This window comes from Phyllostomus hastatus, unplaced genomic scaffold (assembly GCF_019186645.2).
Source record: "Phyllostomus hastatus isolate PE091 unplaced genomic scaffold, TTU_PhHast_1.1 phas_scaffold_345, whole genome shotgun sequence".
In the NCBI taxonomy this organism is placed as follows: Eukaryota; Metazoa; Chordata; class Mammalia; order Chiroptera; family Phyllostomidae; genus Phyllostomus; species Phyllostomus hastatus.
The window spans coordinates 13,889,758-13,905,269 of record NW_025334024.1 but is presented as its reverse complement, the minus strand read 5'-3'; the positions used below and the strand labels follow the sequence as shown (position 1 = coordinate 13,905,269).

General features: G+C 41.8%; 2 protein-coding genes across 2 annotated transcripts; one reads left to right on the top strand and one right to left on the bottom strand.

Annotated features, from left to right (window-relative positions):
- Window positions 1-106: 106 nt before the first annotated feature.
- TXNL4B (thioredoxin like 4B) lies at window positions 107-7,189 on the top strand. Its single transcript, XM_045818873.1, has 4 exons — window positions 107-373; window positions 3,199-3,368; window positions 4,774-4,925; window positions 6,550-7,189. Exons 2-4 carry the CDS (start codon window positions 3,237-3,239, stop codon window positions 6,713-6,715), a joined length of 450 nt encoding a protein of 149 aa, XP_045674829.1. The 5' UTR covers window positions 107-373; window positions 3,199-3,236; the 3' UTR covers window positions 6,716-7,189.
- Window positions 7,190-10,425: 3,236 nt separating this feature from the next.
- Window positions 10,426-14,966, bottom strand: LOC123806148 (haptoglobin-like). Its single transcript, XM_045819161.1, has 5 exons — window positions 14,890-14,966; window positions 13,464-13,546; window positions 13,063-13,161; window positions 12,269-12,343; window positions 10,426-11,348 (listed from the first exon to the last, which is right to left on the bottom strand). Exons 1-5 carry the CDS (start codon window positions 14,892-14,894, stop codon window positions 10,570-10,572), a joined length of 1,041 nt encoding a protein of 346 aa, XP_045675117.1. The 5' UTR covers window positions 14,895-14,966; the 3' UTR covers window positions 10,426-10,569.
- Between the last annotated feature and the right edge of the window lie 546 nt (window positions 14,967-15,512).

The following is a 15,512-nucleotide window of genomic DNA, read 5'->3' as shown; positions in this document are numbered from 1 at the left end:
CCTAAGAGGCGAGGCCCCGCCTTTAGTTTGAGAAGGTGGGAGGGAAAAGGAAAGAGGTCTGTCATGTTTACTAAGGGCGGAAGTGGCTCTAAGGCTTCCGGTCGGAGCCGGGGGAAGTAGACCGTGACTGGAATAACTAGACTATTAGGGTGTAGAACTGCGTCATCTACTATCCCTGTGTGTTTTCGTCTTCCTTTTCCTTTCTTTAAGTGTGCCGCCGGGGGTTGCTAGGCAACAGACCCTGGGTTGCTTCGGAGTGGAGTCCTTGTGGCGTTTCCGGCGGAAGAAAGTAACTTCTAGTGTTCTGACTGGGAAAGAGACCGCAGTTGTCGACAGTCTTAAATTGAAGAGGGAGGCAACTTGTACAAATTAAGTAAGTATGGTCTTCCCTGACACAGACATTATTAAAAATTTATCAGTGACCCTTGAACAATGAGGTTTCGAACCGCGCGGTTCGAACCCGTGTTTTTCAAGCGCGAACTGTATTTTCCATTCACGGTTTGGGAATCCGGGTATGCCGCGGCCGACTTAAATTCTCCGTGAATTTTGAACTGCGGGAGCCTTAGGCGCCCTGACTCCTGCGATGTTCAAGGGTCAACTATATCGAGTACTTTGGAAAGATAGAGACCCGCAGTCCACTGCAAATAAAATGCACCTGCCTGTTCACATGCAGTTAGCCATTGATGGTGTTTGGGGATACTCCTTCCCAGTTATTTTTGTTTGTAAATACGTACATTTATATTACAGTTAGGTTTTGTACCTAGACGATAATGTGGTATCACACTGCTGTATAATTTTTTTCTTTATCGTGAGAACTTGTGTCTGAAAAGTTCTCCTGATAAATTCACTTCTAACAGCATTTAGTGACAGTATAATAGTACATTGCAGGACTGTACTGTCTTTTATTTCACCAATCCCCTATTAAATTGCCATTTAAGTTAATTCCAGTTTTTTACCATTATAAATGGGGTGAATATCCTTTGTATATAAATGTTTGTGCACGTGTCTATTTTCTAAAAACTAATTCTCAGAACTGAAATCGTTGGTCAGGGTATTTCAGCTTTCTTTCAAGAGAAGTTTCCCTCTAAATTCCAGCAGGGACTATGAATGCCTGTCTTTCATTCACATTCTCTGTTATCGTTTAATCTTTGCTAGTTTAATAGTTTATTTAAATATATTTTTAATTTGCTTTTCTTTGCTTACTATTGTCCATTTGTACCTATCTTGTGCCTTCTCATTTTCCTTTGCTGTGGACATTTTCTTAGGTGTGGTCGCAGTGTTCCACTCCTGCCATTTATCCAGTGCCACTCTCCCGCCACTCTTTTGACAGCTTTGCCCTCCTCTCACTCCCTCCCTCCTCATTATCAGTAACATACAGGAGTTGCTGTTTGAATTCTAGTGGTGGTACAGATCCATCTTCTCCTTGACTTTCCCTTTCATCAGTAGTTTGTTCTGCCACTCCCATTTGATGAAGCCCCTTCTAGCCAAAAGTATGCCCTATTACTGGAACAATTTCATTTCCTGTATGAATTTTTATTAACTTATATCTTTAGATTTGTCTTTCACCAAAAAAAAGCACAGAAAGAAATCTTCCCTTTTCATAGCATTAGCCAACTTTGGAACTGAATTTAAAATATCAAGTATCTCAGTGGGTTTCTCATGGATGGATGCAAAAATAAAGCTCTTTGATCAAAGACTTTCTTTTTATCCTCACCCAAGGGCATTTTTTCAGTGCTTTTTAGAGAGAAAACACCAATTGGTTGTGAGAGAGAAGCATCAATTGGCTGCCTCCGTACATGCCTGAACCAAGAATCCCACACACCCAGACCAGGCATCAAACCCACAACCCAGGCATGTGCCCTTACGTGGAATCGAACCCACAGCCTTTTAGTTATGCGGTGATGCTCCAGCCAACTGAGCCACACCAGCCAGAGCTGATCAAAGAGTTTCTTCATTACACAAACAGGAACTTACTGTATGTAGTAGAAGGAACACTAGACTAGAAAGTCAGTGGCCTGGATTCTAGTCGTTGTTGTAGCTAGAAGTGTAACTATAAGCAAACTAATATGTAAAATGAGATTGGATTAGGCCCCTTTTATCTCAGTATTTTATCATTTTTTGTGTGTGGCTTTTACACATTTAATGGATTTATTTGCCATATGATGAGGTGCACCTCATAAGATATGCACCAAGAATTTTTAAGACAGAACTCATGATAATATAAATGTCCATCAATAAAGGACTGTTTAAAAAGTAGGGTACATGTATGAGACAGTATGCTGCCATGACAAAGATATGTAAATTTCCTATATAGAGATATGGGAAGATCTTCATATGTTAGGTAAAAAAGTGTAAAATGAACAAGAGTGAGTAAAGACATTGTACATGTTCTGGACACCTGCCATTTGCCCCTCTAGATCCATTCTTCCTCCTCCTCTAGCCTGCTCTGGGACCAGGAGGCTTACCAACCTTGGCAGCTCCCTTACCCTCTGGTTCCAGTTGGAGTCAACCAGTGGGAGCATTAGCAGGAGATCAGAGGGAGGGAGAGGAGTGGCTGAATCCCCTAACTAGTCTGATATCCTATACAGCAGCCTTCTCCACTCAGCCATTTCTGCCACACAGTTCTGGTTGCTACTCCCTCCCATGACTTCTCAGGTATAGAGGTGGGAACAGCGCCCTGCTGTTACTCACCCCAGAGTATAGCACTATAATCGACTCTTTTCATGTACCCGGTCTTAATGGAAGTCCCCCAATTACCAAATTTGAGGATGTCATCTTTTTTCTGCTGGAACACTGGTAATAAAAGACATTTGGGGAGTAAAAGAGGGAGAAAACAGGAATACATATTTGTATTTTCTAGTGAATACATCATAAAATTCTGGAAGATACATGAGAAAATAAAGAAAGTTACCTGGTATGTAGGGAGAAATGGGGCAATAGGGACTAAGTCAACTGAGGGGAGACAGAGGGAGGGAGATTTTTCACAGTAAACCTTTCTATATTCCCTTTTTAACTGGGGGACTTAACTTGCCACAAGACTGTGCATTGAGTGTGTTCCTTTTACTATTTCGATAGTGTTGTATGAAACTTTCTTGCTGGGGAAAAAACATGTATATTACCTACCCCAAAAGTTAAATTCATTTTTAATTGAAGACTCAGGCCCCTAATCTGCCTGTAAACATTGCAACTTTATTTCAGGACTGACAGTGGGGGATTACTATTTGGATTATTTCAAGATGAGCTTCCTATTGCCCAAACTGACCAGCAAAAAAGAAGTCGACCAGGCAATAAAGAGCACTGCAGAGAAGGTGTTGGTTCTCAGGTTTGGGAGAGACGAGGATCCTGTCTGTCTGCAACTGGATGATATTGTAAGTGAATTTTTTAAATAAATGGTTTTTATCAAAAATCTATACATTCTCACTTCACCATCTGCAAAATGCATGCAAGAGCGCAGGCAGAGTCTGGGATACAGCTGTTCCATTGTTAGTACACTTTCTCCTAGAGCTGAACCCCTAAATCTGTAATTGTGCTGAATCTGTCCTGGATGTACTTCCCGCTAGCAGCTTCCAAAGCTCCACTTTGCCAACAAGGCAATGAAAGACCAGAAACATTATGAACGAATGTCTATGAACATTATTTTATTCAGTGCTCACAGCACTGAGTTCATCACTAGTACTGTGTCCAAGGAGAGAAATCAATGCCAGAGAGGTCAGATGACTTCCCATAGGCACAGGCCACTAAATTGCAAAGCTGGGATTTGAACTTTGTTTTCTCTGGCTGCAAATATGCTTTACTACTATGCTGCTGCAGTGTGTGCCTGATGATAATTTCTGAATTTATCGCCCATCTTCACACTGATAAATAAGGAGGGCAACACGGGACAGATTAGGTTTATCCTTATCTCTGTTTATTATGGAAAGAGATTTACCCCAAGACTAAGATCTTTTCCACTGTTTCTATTGCTGACATCACTAGGTAGATGGAGTATAAGAATCCTCTTTGCTGTAATTCAGTATGAGTGTGTGATGTGTTACCCTGTGGGGAAAAGAGCCAGAGGATTATACCTTCAGTTGTAGAGAGGAAACACTACCACTACAGGTCAAGTACAGACTCTGAAGCCAAGCTGCCTGAGTTCAAATCCAAACCTGACTGCCTACGAGCAGTGTGACCAGGGGCAATTTACCTCCCTATATCTTGGTTTCCTCATCTATCAAAAATGGAGGCTATGATAGTGCATACCCCATAGGAATGTTGTAAGGACTAAGTGAGTTAAAAGTGGAAAGTACTTAGGACAGTTAGCACATACTAAGTGCCATGTAAGTATTTGCTGGTTTGTGTTTTTTTTGTTTGTTTTATTTGTTTGTTTGTATAACTATCATTTATGTGGGGATTGGAAGGGAAAAGGTTCGGGGGAATATTGATACCTGTAGTACATAATTGATAAGTTGTTTTGTTTTCGCTTTAACTGAACATGGATTTTATAAGTCCATAAAAAGTTTATAAAAATAACTTTATAATCAAAAATAGAGCAATAAATGAAGGAATATATTAACACAGTTTATCCAGGGCCCTCTCATAACCCTACCAACAATGATGCAGACTGAATGATAAGGTTACACTGTATCTCTAATGTGGAACTAAAACAGGCTGGATACTTGGCCTAGGAGTTTGTTTTTTTTTCTTTACCAAACAGAATATTCTATTAAAACATTCCACAGAGGAAGCATTAGCTACCTTTCATATTGTAACCTACATTTCTGTCCTCATTTGCAGCTTTCTAAGACCTCCTCTGACTTGAGTAAAATGGCTGCTATTTATCTAGTGGATGTGGACCAAACTCCAGTTTATACACACTACTTTGACATCAGTTATATTCCATCTACTGTGTTTTTCTTCAATGGGCAACATATGAAAGTGGATTATGGGTAAGTTAGGTTGACATGAGCTATCATGAGCTATCTGGAAGTTTCCTTTTTAGCAGTTTTGGTAACTTACCTGTTTGTGTGCAGTGGTTGCTCAGTGAGTCTTTCATGGGTACCATTTCCTCAACTGGTGTACTCTCTATTTTTTTTATGTGAAACTTGGTGCAAAAAGAGTGTTCTGGTATGACTGGCAAATTTTAATTTACTACTTAAGTATGAAAGAATAGTACAGGCTGTGAAGCACTGGCCATCCTTCAGTCTAGAAAATATAGAACAATTTTCTTAAAAGTTTCCCAGGAATTTCATTTGAAACAAAATATGTCATTGTTCTTTAACTTTTGGGACTAGTGGGTTGCATTTATAAAAGAAGGGCTCCTTTCACCAAGTAAGACATGCTTCTGCCTTGCCAACTTCCCTGCCTTCTGCCAGGAAAGAAGTTATTCTTTTGTTGAACTTATTCTTCAACAAAGCCTGTCAAGAATACATAACATGAAATCTACCTTAATGCCTTCCACTGCATCCAATCAGCATCCCAGTATTTAATATTTATTTTGAATAAATCCATAAATCCCATTATCTCTTGTGTAGTTGAGATATCCTCTTGTCTAGATCTGTGTACCTGCTTTGTCATTACCAGTTTGAAAGTGCAAAAAATATTATGTGATTTAAGTGTTCTAAAAGTATTTATTCTCCTATAATATGGCTGATGTAAGTATTTTATGCAATCTTTTCAGAGGGCGATTTATGATGTAACATACCAAAATTTTACACTTTGAAAGTGTATAAAATTTTTAACACAGCAATTGCATTTTCAGGAATTTATTTGAAGGAAAGTAATCCTGAAAGTGAACAAAATCGGCTCCATGGATACTTACCTCGTCATTGTTTAGGAAGCAAAATACTTAAAACTTAGATGTCCACAAAGGGATACTAAGTACCAGTTTACTCTGATGTTGTAGATGCATGATTAACAACTTTGAAAGAAATGTGTGTTAGTTGAAAAAAGCACACTGCAAAATAGTATGTATAATTCCAATTATTGTGAAAAAACACACATAGAGACACACATATATACATATATACATATGATTGGAGGGATATACATACCAAAATGTGATTTGGGTGGGGAGGATGTCTACAAAATTTCTGCACTGAGTATGCTTGATGTTCAAAATAATAAAAAAGAAAGAAAAAACAAAAGAAAAGAAAAAAATTGATGCCCATTACTCAAAATGGAAGTGACTGGAATTTGCAGACCATGTCTAGGGCTTTGCCCAGTGCCGAGTCAAACACAACAACAACATAACAAACTACGCCCATACAGGTACTCAGGGAATTCTGCTTGACAATCAGTTGAGAAGCGATTAAAATACATTTTGAGCAGAAGCTTTTTATATCTATGACAGGGCTTACATACTATCCCAGTGGCCCACAGCACTGGTTTTAGTCGTGTATCAAATGCACCCTGTAATCACAAATGGAAAAATCAATGTTGGGCCTTATGTCCGAAGTCTCCCTGACAAGAAGAAAGTAAAAGAGCTACTGTTCATGTTGTTTATCCTGAAGGTCTTCAGCAAGTAATTATTAAAAGTTCTGAGCAAGGTTGTTTCTCTTCTATGCTATCTAGGTCTCCAGATCACACTAAGTTTGTGGGAAGTTTCAAAACCAAACAAGACTTCATAGATTTGATTGAAGTAATTTATCGAGGAGCAATGAGAGGAAAACTTATTGTCCAAAGTCCTATTGATCCCAAGAATATTCCCAAATATGACCTTCTCTATCAAGACATTTAGCACATTAACTACTGTCAAAGCTGAAGAAAGAGGCACATCTCAAGAAGCAGTATCTGAATGCAGCTGTGCTGTTTTTCTGGAGTCCTTCAGACACAAGCTCAGTGTCCCAGGGGAGGAGAGAAATGACTTGTATAGAAAACACTGGCCCCGAGTAGAAGACCCCGCCGGGACTGAGATGATCTGGGAAGCCTGTGTTTTCTCCCCACAAACCTCGGAGCACTCAGGTCAACCGGGATCAACTTCCCCACGTGACTTGTTTGACTTTTCTCTATATTGTGCTTTTGTTTGTCCCTTAATATAATACAGAATTCTTCTAAACACTGGCTAGTACAATTTGATTTAACTATGTTTATTTGATACACAAGTAAAATGTAAAGAGCAAAAATACTTTCTACCCTATATGTACACACACACATCCCCCTCTTCCTCACCTCACCCTTGCCCATCCCTCCACTCACATATTTATATCCCTCGTGTTCTCTTCTTGCAGTCCTAATTATCCCAGTTTCTCTTAGAATGAATAATTCTCTATTGAAAGTAGGCAAGTTCGCTTTATTTCATGCCTTCTGGCTCAGACTTCAAAAACAGTGTCCTGGTTTGTAAAGTTACTGGCTTTTGTGCTATTAAATTGCCCAAGAAGTGAGACTTGAACCTCTACCATCCAGCATCCAATTTAAGCTTAAAAAAAGAATTAATTACCCTTAGTAAATAGGAACAGAGCTCTCCCAGAAGTCAGAAGTCCACCTCTTACTATGACAGAAAACTACTTCAAAAGCTCATGAATAGAAAGAAATAGGAGAATTGTTAGAAAGAATAGGGGCTGCTTTTCCCACTTGGAAGTGACGTACGCTTTACAGGAGCCAATGCAAGCAAGCCATCTGAGTGTTCCATTTCACAAAGATAAGGGTCTTGCTCTTAAAGGTCTCCCAGAAGAAAGGTTCCAGAACCCTTGCAGACAGACAGCAAGCTCTTTTGCTAACTGAAGTCTTCTGCTGTAAGCCTTCGGTACTCTGACCCATCACCAATATACCTTCTTGTCATATCAAAATATGGCCTCTCTTTCTCATAGCGTTAAATGCCTCCTGATGTCGTCAACATCTTACCAGATTCTGGCCTTCACTGTGAGGTTTTCTTCACTTGCATGCTCCGGATCCATTGATAATGTTCAACAGGTCAGAGCTAGTGGGCCCATGAAGCACTTACTTAGTCCTATATTCTAGAATCTGAAAGAGATAATAGTCTGAAACTGAAAAATCATACAAACACATTGTTTGTTTATTTGTTTGTTTGTTTAAGAGAGGGGAAGAGAAGCGTCAATGCAAAAGAGAAACCTCGATAGATTGCCTCTTGTACAGGCCCCCACCTAGGACCGAAGCAGCAACCTTTCACTTTGCATGACAGTGCCCAGCCAACGGAGCCACACTGATCATGGCTGAGGCAAACACATTTTTAAAAGCATCTTACAATACAGTTATACCTTTTTCTTCTGGCAGTACCCTAAGCCCTGAGTTTTCTTGAAGAATTATCTGATTGTATTAAGCAGCTTCTGGTCACCACTCAGGACAAAAATAATGGGAAAACCTTAGGCATTTTCTCAGTTCACTTATCTTCTCAGCCTTCCTCCTCAGCAGCACCTCCAGCCCACCCCCTGGGACGCTGCATGCTGTGGCTTTCAACACTCCCTGCCATCTCTAAATCCTGGGGCCTCCCTCTTCCTGGGGTTCTCTCCTGAAATGCCCTTCCCCTTCCATTTTCCAGAGTAGTACCTCCTATTTTCCTTAAAGCTCTTGCATTACATCTCCTAAAAAGCCTTTATTCCCATCCAGGGGTGATTTGTATTTAGGTATCTAAAATGGGGCAGAGCATAAAGTGCACACTCAATAAATACTTGTGGAATGGAATGTAACTAAGATAAGAACAAAACATAAATCAGGACTTTGGAGAAACATTCCCTTAAGTCCTTGGGAGGAAAGAAGTTACAAGAGTTTTATGCATGCATGTTCTGAGATTTTGCTGGTATGTGAGCGCTTACAACACATCAAGTACTATGTGAGTTAGGCTGTAACAAAAAATCCAACTAACGGTAACAGGCAATGAAGATGTTTTATTTTTTAATAGAAGTCTAGAGGGAGGCAGACCTAGTTAACTAGGTAGTTCAGTAGCATCATCAGAGACCCAGGTTCTTTTTACCCTCAGCATATTCATTCTTCATGCCCGTGCTGGTGGCCTCAGGGTCCTAGGATGGCTGCTGCAGTTCCATGCATCATGAGTACCATGAAAGCAGAGGAGGAAGAGAAAATGGAGGTGGTGATGAAAGGGTTTTGTCTTATTCCTGGAATGGCCCTCTCCTTTCATCAGTGAGGGACACAAAAGTACCTAGCAGCCTTCCTTCTATGTCACATTAGTCAGAACCAGGTTGCATGTTTCCTCTCCCTGCAGAAAAGGCTGGGAAAGGAAGCACTTGGCAGGGGAACTGGGCTACGGTGACAATGCTGCCCTGCATGGGACTGAGCTTCTGTTGGCAACAAGGTCAGTGGCTGCTAAAAAAATGACATGCTGCCTGGCCCGTGGCCCTCCTGCTTTGTATCTGTCTCATTCTAGGAAGTCAGTACCAATAGCCCTGTGAGGTTTTGGGAGGAGCAGTAACTTGCCAATGTGATGGCAGGTTGTGCCAGGGGACCCTGGAAGAACAAGAATTCTTCAAAGGTATTAAAACAGGCAAATTCTTCATAACTCCTTTGCTGAGTCCCAGAATGTTATTTTTGGCAGAGGCTTTAAAGATCATCTGGCTTAGCCCTGGCCATTGTGACTCAGTTGGAGCATCATCCCATACACGGAAAGGTTGCGGATTCGATCCCCAGTCAGGGAACCTACAAGAGACAACCAGTTGATGTTTCTCACATCAATGTTCTCTCTCTCCCCGTCTCTCTCCCACTTCTTCTGTCTCTAAAAGCAGTAAAAAAAAAAAAAAAAAAGATGTCCTCAGGTAAGGATTTTAAAAATAAATAGATAACGATCATCTGGCTTAAGACTCTCATGGAAAATACCAGGGAACTGATGGGCAGGGAACTTAGAGCACTTGGCAAATTTATGCCCAAGCTATGGTTTGGACCCAGCAAGCCCAGAGAGCCTGCCTTTACACCATCTTACTTTGTTTTCTGAGGTGCTGATGCATTGGACTACAAATGTCTGTGTCAAAACATTTGTTTTCATCCCACTCTGATCTAGCATCTTCCTCACCAGGTCTGCACCCTTTCTACTAATTCACTGTGAAGAAGCTAAAGTATGCAGTGAAAACCTCAGGGTTTGTATTCAGACAAACCTAGGTTCAAGGTTCAAGCTTCACTACTTAGTAGGTGTGTAACCTTAAGCAAATCACTTAACCCTAAGTCTCTGCTCCCTTGTCTGTAAAACAAGGGTAATGATGACATTTCTGAGGCCCACCTGAGTAGGCACACAGTCAATGAGTGTGACTCTCACAGTGAGACAGTTTGTATCCTTAGGGATTTACAGTTGGCCTGTGGGTGTTTTCTGCCACACTCCCAATAGACTCTGTGCTGCTTGGCTGCTGCTGTACCATAAATGAGAAGATAAAAAAGGCCCAAGGCTGGGGAGGCAGAGGGTGGGTGGAAGAGGGTATAGGAGGTATAAATAAAATAAAAATTGTTTAAAGGCCCAAGGCTTTAAAAAAAAAAAAGCACAGAAAGGAGTCAGAAGAAAGATCTTTATTTCAGCCACGCAGGGCTGGAACCCATCAGTTTCACACCAGGTTTTATCCCCTCCGCTCCCATCCAGTTTTCTGCCTTCCAGAGTGAAATCTTGCTTTCAGGCAAGGGCTTCCACCCAGCCCTGCATTAGTTGTCGGCTATGGTTTTCTGAACCCAGTCCAGGATGGAGGGCACCTTCACGTACACACCGTACTCAGCCACTCCACAGCTCTTATCAAAGCTCAGGATCCCAGCCGCATACCAGGTATCATCATTCTCATCGTGGACGACAAAGGCGCTGCCAGCATCACCATAGCAGGTGTCTTCCTGGTACTTGGACAGGCCAGCACAGAAGGTGTGCTCATTCAGAATGGGCTGCACTCCTACAGGGCTCTTTTTTTGCTTCTTTTCAGGCTGTGTGCTACCTTCATAGTGCTTTACACAGGTATCCTGCTCAGCCACAGGCAACATAACATACTTCAGTAGCTCAGTAAAGTTAAAGTTGGAATTTCGCCCCCAGCCAGACACATAACCTATACGTCCCACTTGTGCATAATCTTTTGAAGGAAGGCAAATGGGCATTACTTTCTCACCAACGGGCACCTTCTGTTTGAGTTTGATGAGCCCAATGTCAACCTGGAGGTGATCAGGATGGAGAATCACCTTCTCAACCTCCACAAGCTGAGTTTTCCCCAGATAGAGTCTTAAAGTAGGGGCAATGTCTTTTGCTTTTGCATCATCTGCATGACCCAGGAAGAGATTTTTAGCTGTGGTCAACAGCCATTGTTCATTGATCAGTGTGGCCCCTGAGGTAAGATTATGGTGAGAAATCATCTTGGCCTGCCAGGGAAAGCTGCCTTTGGCATCCACTGATCCACCCAGGATCCGCTGGGCCTGATCCACTGGGTTCTTGGGCTTTCCACACACTGTCAAGGAGAGCAAGGAAATCATGAACAGAAACGTGAGAATCTCCCAGTTTAGGAGCAGGGATAAAAGCTTTGGCTATCATTGCTGTCTAAGTTATTATTCATTTCCTCAGAGCCAGGAATATTTACACACTTTGCTCTTACCATCTGACCTCTCCTTTCCAATGTTTACAGTCAGTAAATTGTTTATATCACTAAGAGTTCTATTTCCTGCTTTCCAAAAGAAACAGATTTTGAAATCCTGACTGATGAGCTTTATGTATATTATAAACAGTTCATCACAACAAGGACCTGTCCACAATTCTTTGGAATTCATTGTAACAGCAAGAAGCTATACTAGCTCATTCTATCTGAATAAAGAGGGATCTATAACAGCATGGGCCAGAACTCAGGTTTTATTGACACTGCAGTTAATACAAGGCATGTTAGCAGTTCCACGCCAATAGCAGAAGAGGATAAGCAAAATCCTCTTGTTCCAAAAGGGAAAAGGAGAGAGCAATAGCTCTTCCTGATAACAAGAAATAGAAGTTCTAATCCACCTCCAGCCTTCTGTCATACTTCCATGGATTGTTCTTTCTGCAGCTGGCTTTACCCTTGACCTTAGGCTCTCTGGGCAGGCTGTCTGTATACAAAAGGTCTCCTGATCCCCTGGGGGCAGTGTACACAGTAGATTCAGTCAATGCCCTGCAGGCCCAAATGAACAAGATCCTTAGTGAAGTTTTTTGGGGAATCATCTAACTGCTCAATTTTCCACTGGCCATTTGTGATTCTCCCTGGTCCCTGGTCTTGGCTTTTGTATGCTCAGCAGAAGCCACATAGGACAGGGATGTGCATCTAGGACACTATGCAAGATACCTGCCCAAGCACTGGACCCTCAACACCTATCCTTGGTCTGCTCCCCAGGGCCCTTGGTTTCTCACCTGCTTCACATTCAGGAAGCTTCTCTCCAATGGCCTTATTTGTCCACTTCTTCTCACTGTTTAAGGCATACACTCCTGAAGCAAAAGGAAAGAAATGAGCCAAAAGAGAAATTGAATCAGGACTTAGTGTGAGGGGAGAAGATATTTAAAGAGAAGAATTAGAGAAGGTGAAGGAAGATAAGGGGCAGGGGAGTAGGAGGAAGAGGGGGGTACTGTACTAGAAGCCAAGTGCTGGAGGCACCAGTGAAGCCCAGCAGGACAGAATTGTGCTTATGGTGGTCATGGTGAGGTGATACAGGGTAGGAGTCAGGGCTCAAATCCTCACTCTACCTCTTACAGGCCACCTGATCTTGAGCAAGTTGCCTCTATGCCTCAGTTTCCTTATCAGCAAACAGTAATAACAGTATCTATGTAGAGGGATGTTGTGAGGACTAAGTGACCAAATAAATGTAAACCACCTAGAACAATGCCAGGAACACAGTACTCACTAAAGTAAGGACTATCAATGTCATCACTGTCACCATCTTTCTTTTGCCTCATCCTTTGTAGATACAGCTCTCACTCTAAGATGGGTAGGCTACATGGCATCACCTCCTCTTAACAAGACAAAATTGGAGGCTGAGCAAAGTTAACCTGCCCTAAAGGCCACAGCACTGGTAACAATACCCTTAATAGAATCTACATCTCCTGGCTCCAAGGATAACATGTGAATTTCCGAGCCAATCACCCCTAGCTCCATCCATCATGGAAATGCCAGAAGGGGGAAGACACGAGGACTCTTGTGCAGGTATTACCATCTCCAGTGCGCAGTCTGTAGTAGGTGTTACACTGGTAGCGAACCAAGTGCTCCACGTGGCCGTTTGCAATCTCAGGGGCCTTTGGGCAGCTGTCATCTGCGAAGAAAAACAGGGAGAGGAAGTTAATATTCAGAAATTGCTCCCAAAGACCCACAAAAAGTCAGATAAGAGGAAGCTGCTGTGCACATCAACCCCCCTCCACCCCAGACCGAAGCCAAGGAGTGGGCAGTCTTCTCTTATTTCTGACTGGCTCCCCAATGCTCTTCACCATATTGAAAGAACAGAGATTAGGGTGAGAAGAGGGGATCTGGGTCTTCCTGAAGAGAGGGTGCAGATCTAATAGGGTCAGACACAACAGTGCTGGGATGTACAGCTCCTGCCCAAACCCAAAGACCTACCTGCATTACCTGTACCCTCATTGCCAGTGTCCACTGCGAAAAGCTGACCCCAGAGCAAGAGAGCGACAACAGCTCCCAAGGTGCTGTGAAGAGAAAACAGGAAGGAATGCAAAGCTTGCTCCCTGCTTCACAACACATACACCTCCCAAGAGGCAGCCAAAAAAGAGAATCACCACATGGAAGAGCTACAACCCACCAAATATGTACTTAACAGCTTCTCAGTACACACAGGCCCAGCAAGCTCTATGCTGCTGGGAATTCTACTTGAGCTTCAGGGAGGAATCACCAAAATAGGAAGGTACACAGGTGTGTGGGCCTCAATTTCTGGCAGCATTAAGGAATCATTAAACTAGTAATAATATATGAGCTCTCCAGCAAAGAGAAACTTCCCTCAGGCAACCCTAAAGTACTGGGCTACAAGGACATTGCAAATAAAATGTGGGAAACGTAGTGGAATGTGGAGGTTCACTGTGCTAGTCTACTTTTCAAAATTTTCCATACGAAAAAGTTTTTAAAATATTTCATTTAAAATACCTAGGTGGTTGTTTCTCTTGTTTTATGATAATTTGCTTCAAGAAATAGTATATTAGCCCTGGCCAGGCAGCTCAGTTGGTTAGAGTGCCATCCTGATATGTCAAGGTTGTGGGTTCGATCCCTGGTCAGGGCACATAGAAGAATGAGCCAATGAATGCATAAATAAGTGGAACAAAAAAATCTCCACCCTCTTCTCTTCCTCCCTCCTCCCCTCCTCTCTTTCTATAAAAGCAATATTTTTTTTAAATCTTTAAAAAGAGAAATGGTGCATTAAACCTCAAAATGCTAGAAGGTTACCTGGAAGATAACTGGCTTCCTAAAAGCCTGATTGGATACAGGCCTCAGTGCACAGGCCACACTTACCAGTCAATTGTCACAATGACAGATGTCAGCTATTCAGAGATTGCTTGGTTAAGTTTCTAGTCTTGCTACTTCCACATTTTAAAAAATCTTTTTATTTTTTATAAACTCTAAGTGCCTTAATTATGTCACCCAAGTATGTCACTTTTGGTCTTTTTTATTATACATTTCTAAAAAGAAAAAAACCTAATAAATATATTTAAAATACCAGGAAGCCTACCATGGAAGCTGGTGTTATCTCCTACAAAGGTGAAAACTTCATACTCTCAAGGGAAAAAAGATATTGGTTAGAGTAAGTCACTTCTCCTGGCAAAGACAGCAGTATCTGAAAGTATTATCTCTTATGAATGCAGAAAAGCAGAGGATTTAACATAGCCCATTTGCCCTGTTTTTTTTTTTTTGTTATATTTTTGCACCTGTTCTGTAGGCTTCTCCTATACCTGGGCTGTCATGTAGATAAAAGATTTATGCAAAGAAGATGAGATAAAGAACAGGAGGAAGGGAGGCACTGTGAGCAGAGCTGTGGACTCACCGCATCTTTGGTTTGTCCTGCCTCTGGAAGAGCAGTGCTGTGGGGTAAGCCTACTGATGCTTTTATGCTGTAATATCTTACCCCACCCCTTCTTGATTTTGAAATTCCTGTGTCTACACAACTTTGGCCTTGTTAAAGTACTGGCATTTTCCAGTAACAAAACCACAAACATCCCTGGTAAGAGTCGAGCTGTTGCTTCACACTTGAGTTTTCCCTGGTGTTCTTTTACAAACCCCAAAGAAACCTGGTCACATTATGACCTCAGGTAGCTGCCAAAGAGCTTCCCGAAATCAGCCACTGTGCAGGGCTGGAGGAGGAACTGTCAATCTCTATCTCTTTATTTTGGACAGTATTCAGCACTGAAAAAAAAAAAAGCCCTTCTTTGGGTTATTTCAAACCCCTTATAGACACTCCTGCAACCTGGCTGAGGTGGGGCTCTAAAGAAAGCATTTCCTTTTCACAATCATTTCCCCTGTCCTGTGTTGACATCTCCCTATTGCTTAAAAGCGCTCCAATCTGAAATCAGTAAGATGTATTTATTGTATACTCTGTGATTGCTGTTTGCAAGAAATCACACAAAATGGTTAAAGCTAGAGTATAGAGCGACACACAACATACTCAGT

What these genes read in the sequence shown, in the direction of transcription:
- LOC123806148 (XM_045819161.1), bottom strand. An exon ending in TGAGGGTACAGGTAATGCAG is followed by an intron (nt 13,162 to 13,463) that starts GTAGGTCTTTGG and finishes TTTTCTTCGCAG; the next exon opens with ATGACAGCTGCCCAAAGGCC. An exon ending in GCTTCCTGAATGTGAAGCAG is followed by an intron (nt 11,349 to 12,268) that starts GTGAGAAACCAA and finishes TCTCCTTGACAG; the next exon opens with TGTGTGGAAAGCCCAAGAAC.
- TXNL4B (XM_045818873.1), top strand. Translation starts at nt 3,237, where the DNA reads ATGAGCTTCCTATTGCCCAAACTGACCAGCAAAAAAGAAGTCGACCAG. An exon ending in GTCTGCAACTGGATGATATT is followed by an intron (nt 3,369 to 4,773) that starts GTAAGTGAATTT and finishes CCTCATTTGCAG; the next exon opens with CTTTCTAAGACCTCCTCTGA. An exon ending in CATATGAAAGTGGATTATGG is followed by an intron (nt 4,926 to 6,549) that starts GTAAGTTAGGTT and finishes TATGCTATCTAG; the next exon opens with GTCTCCAGATCACACTAAGT.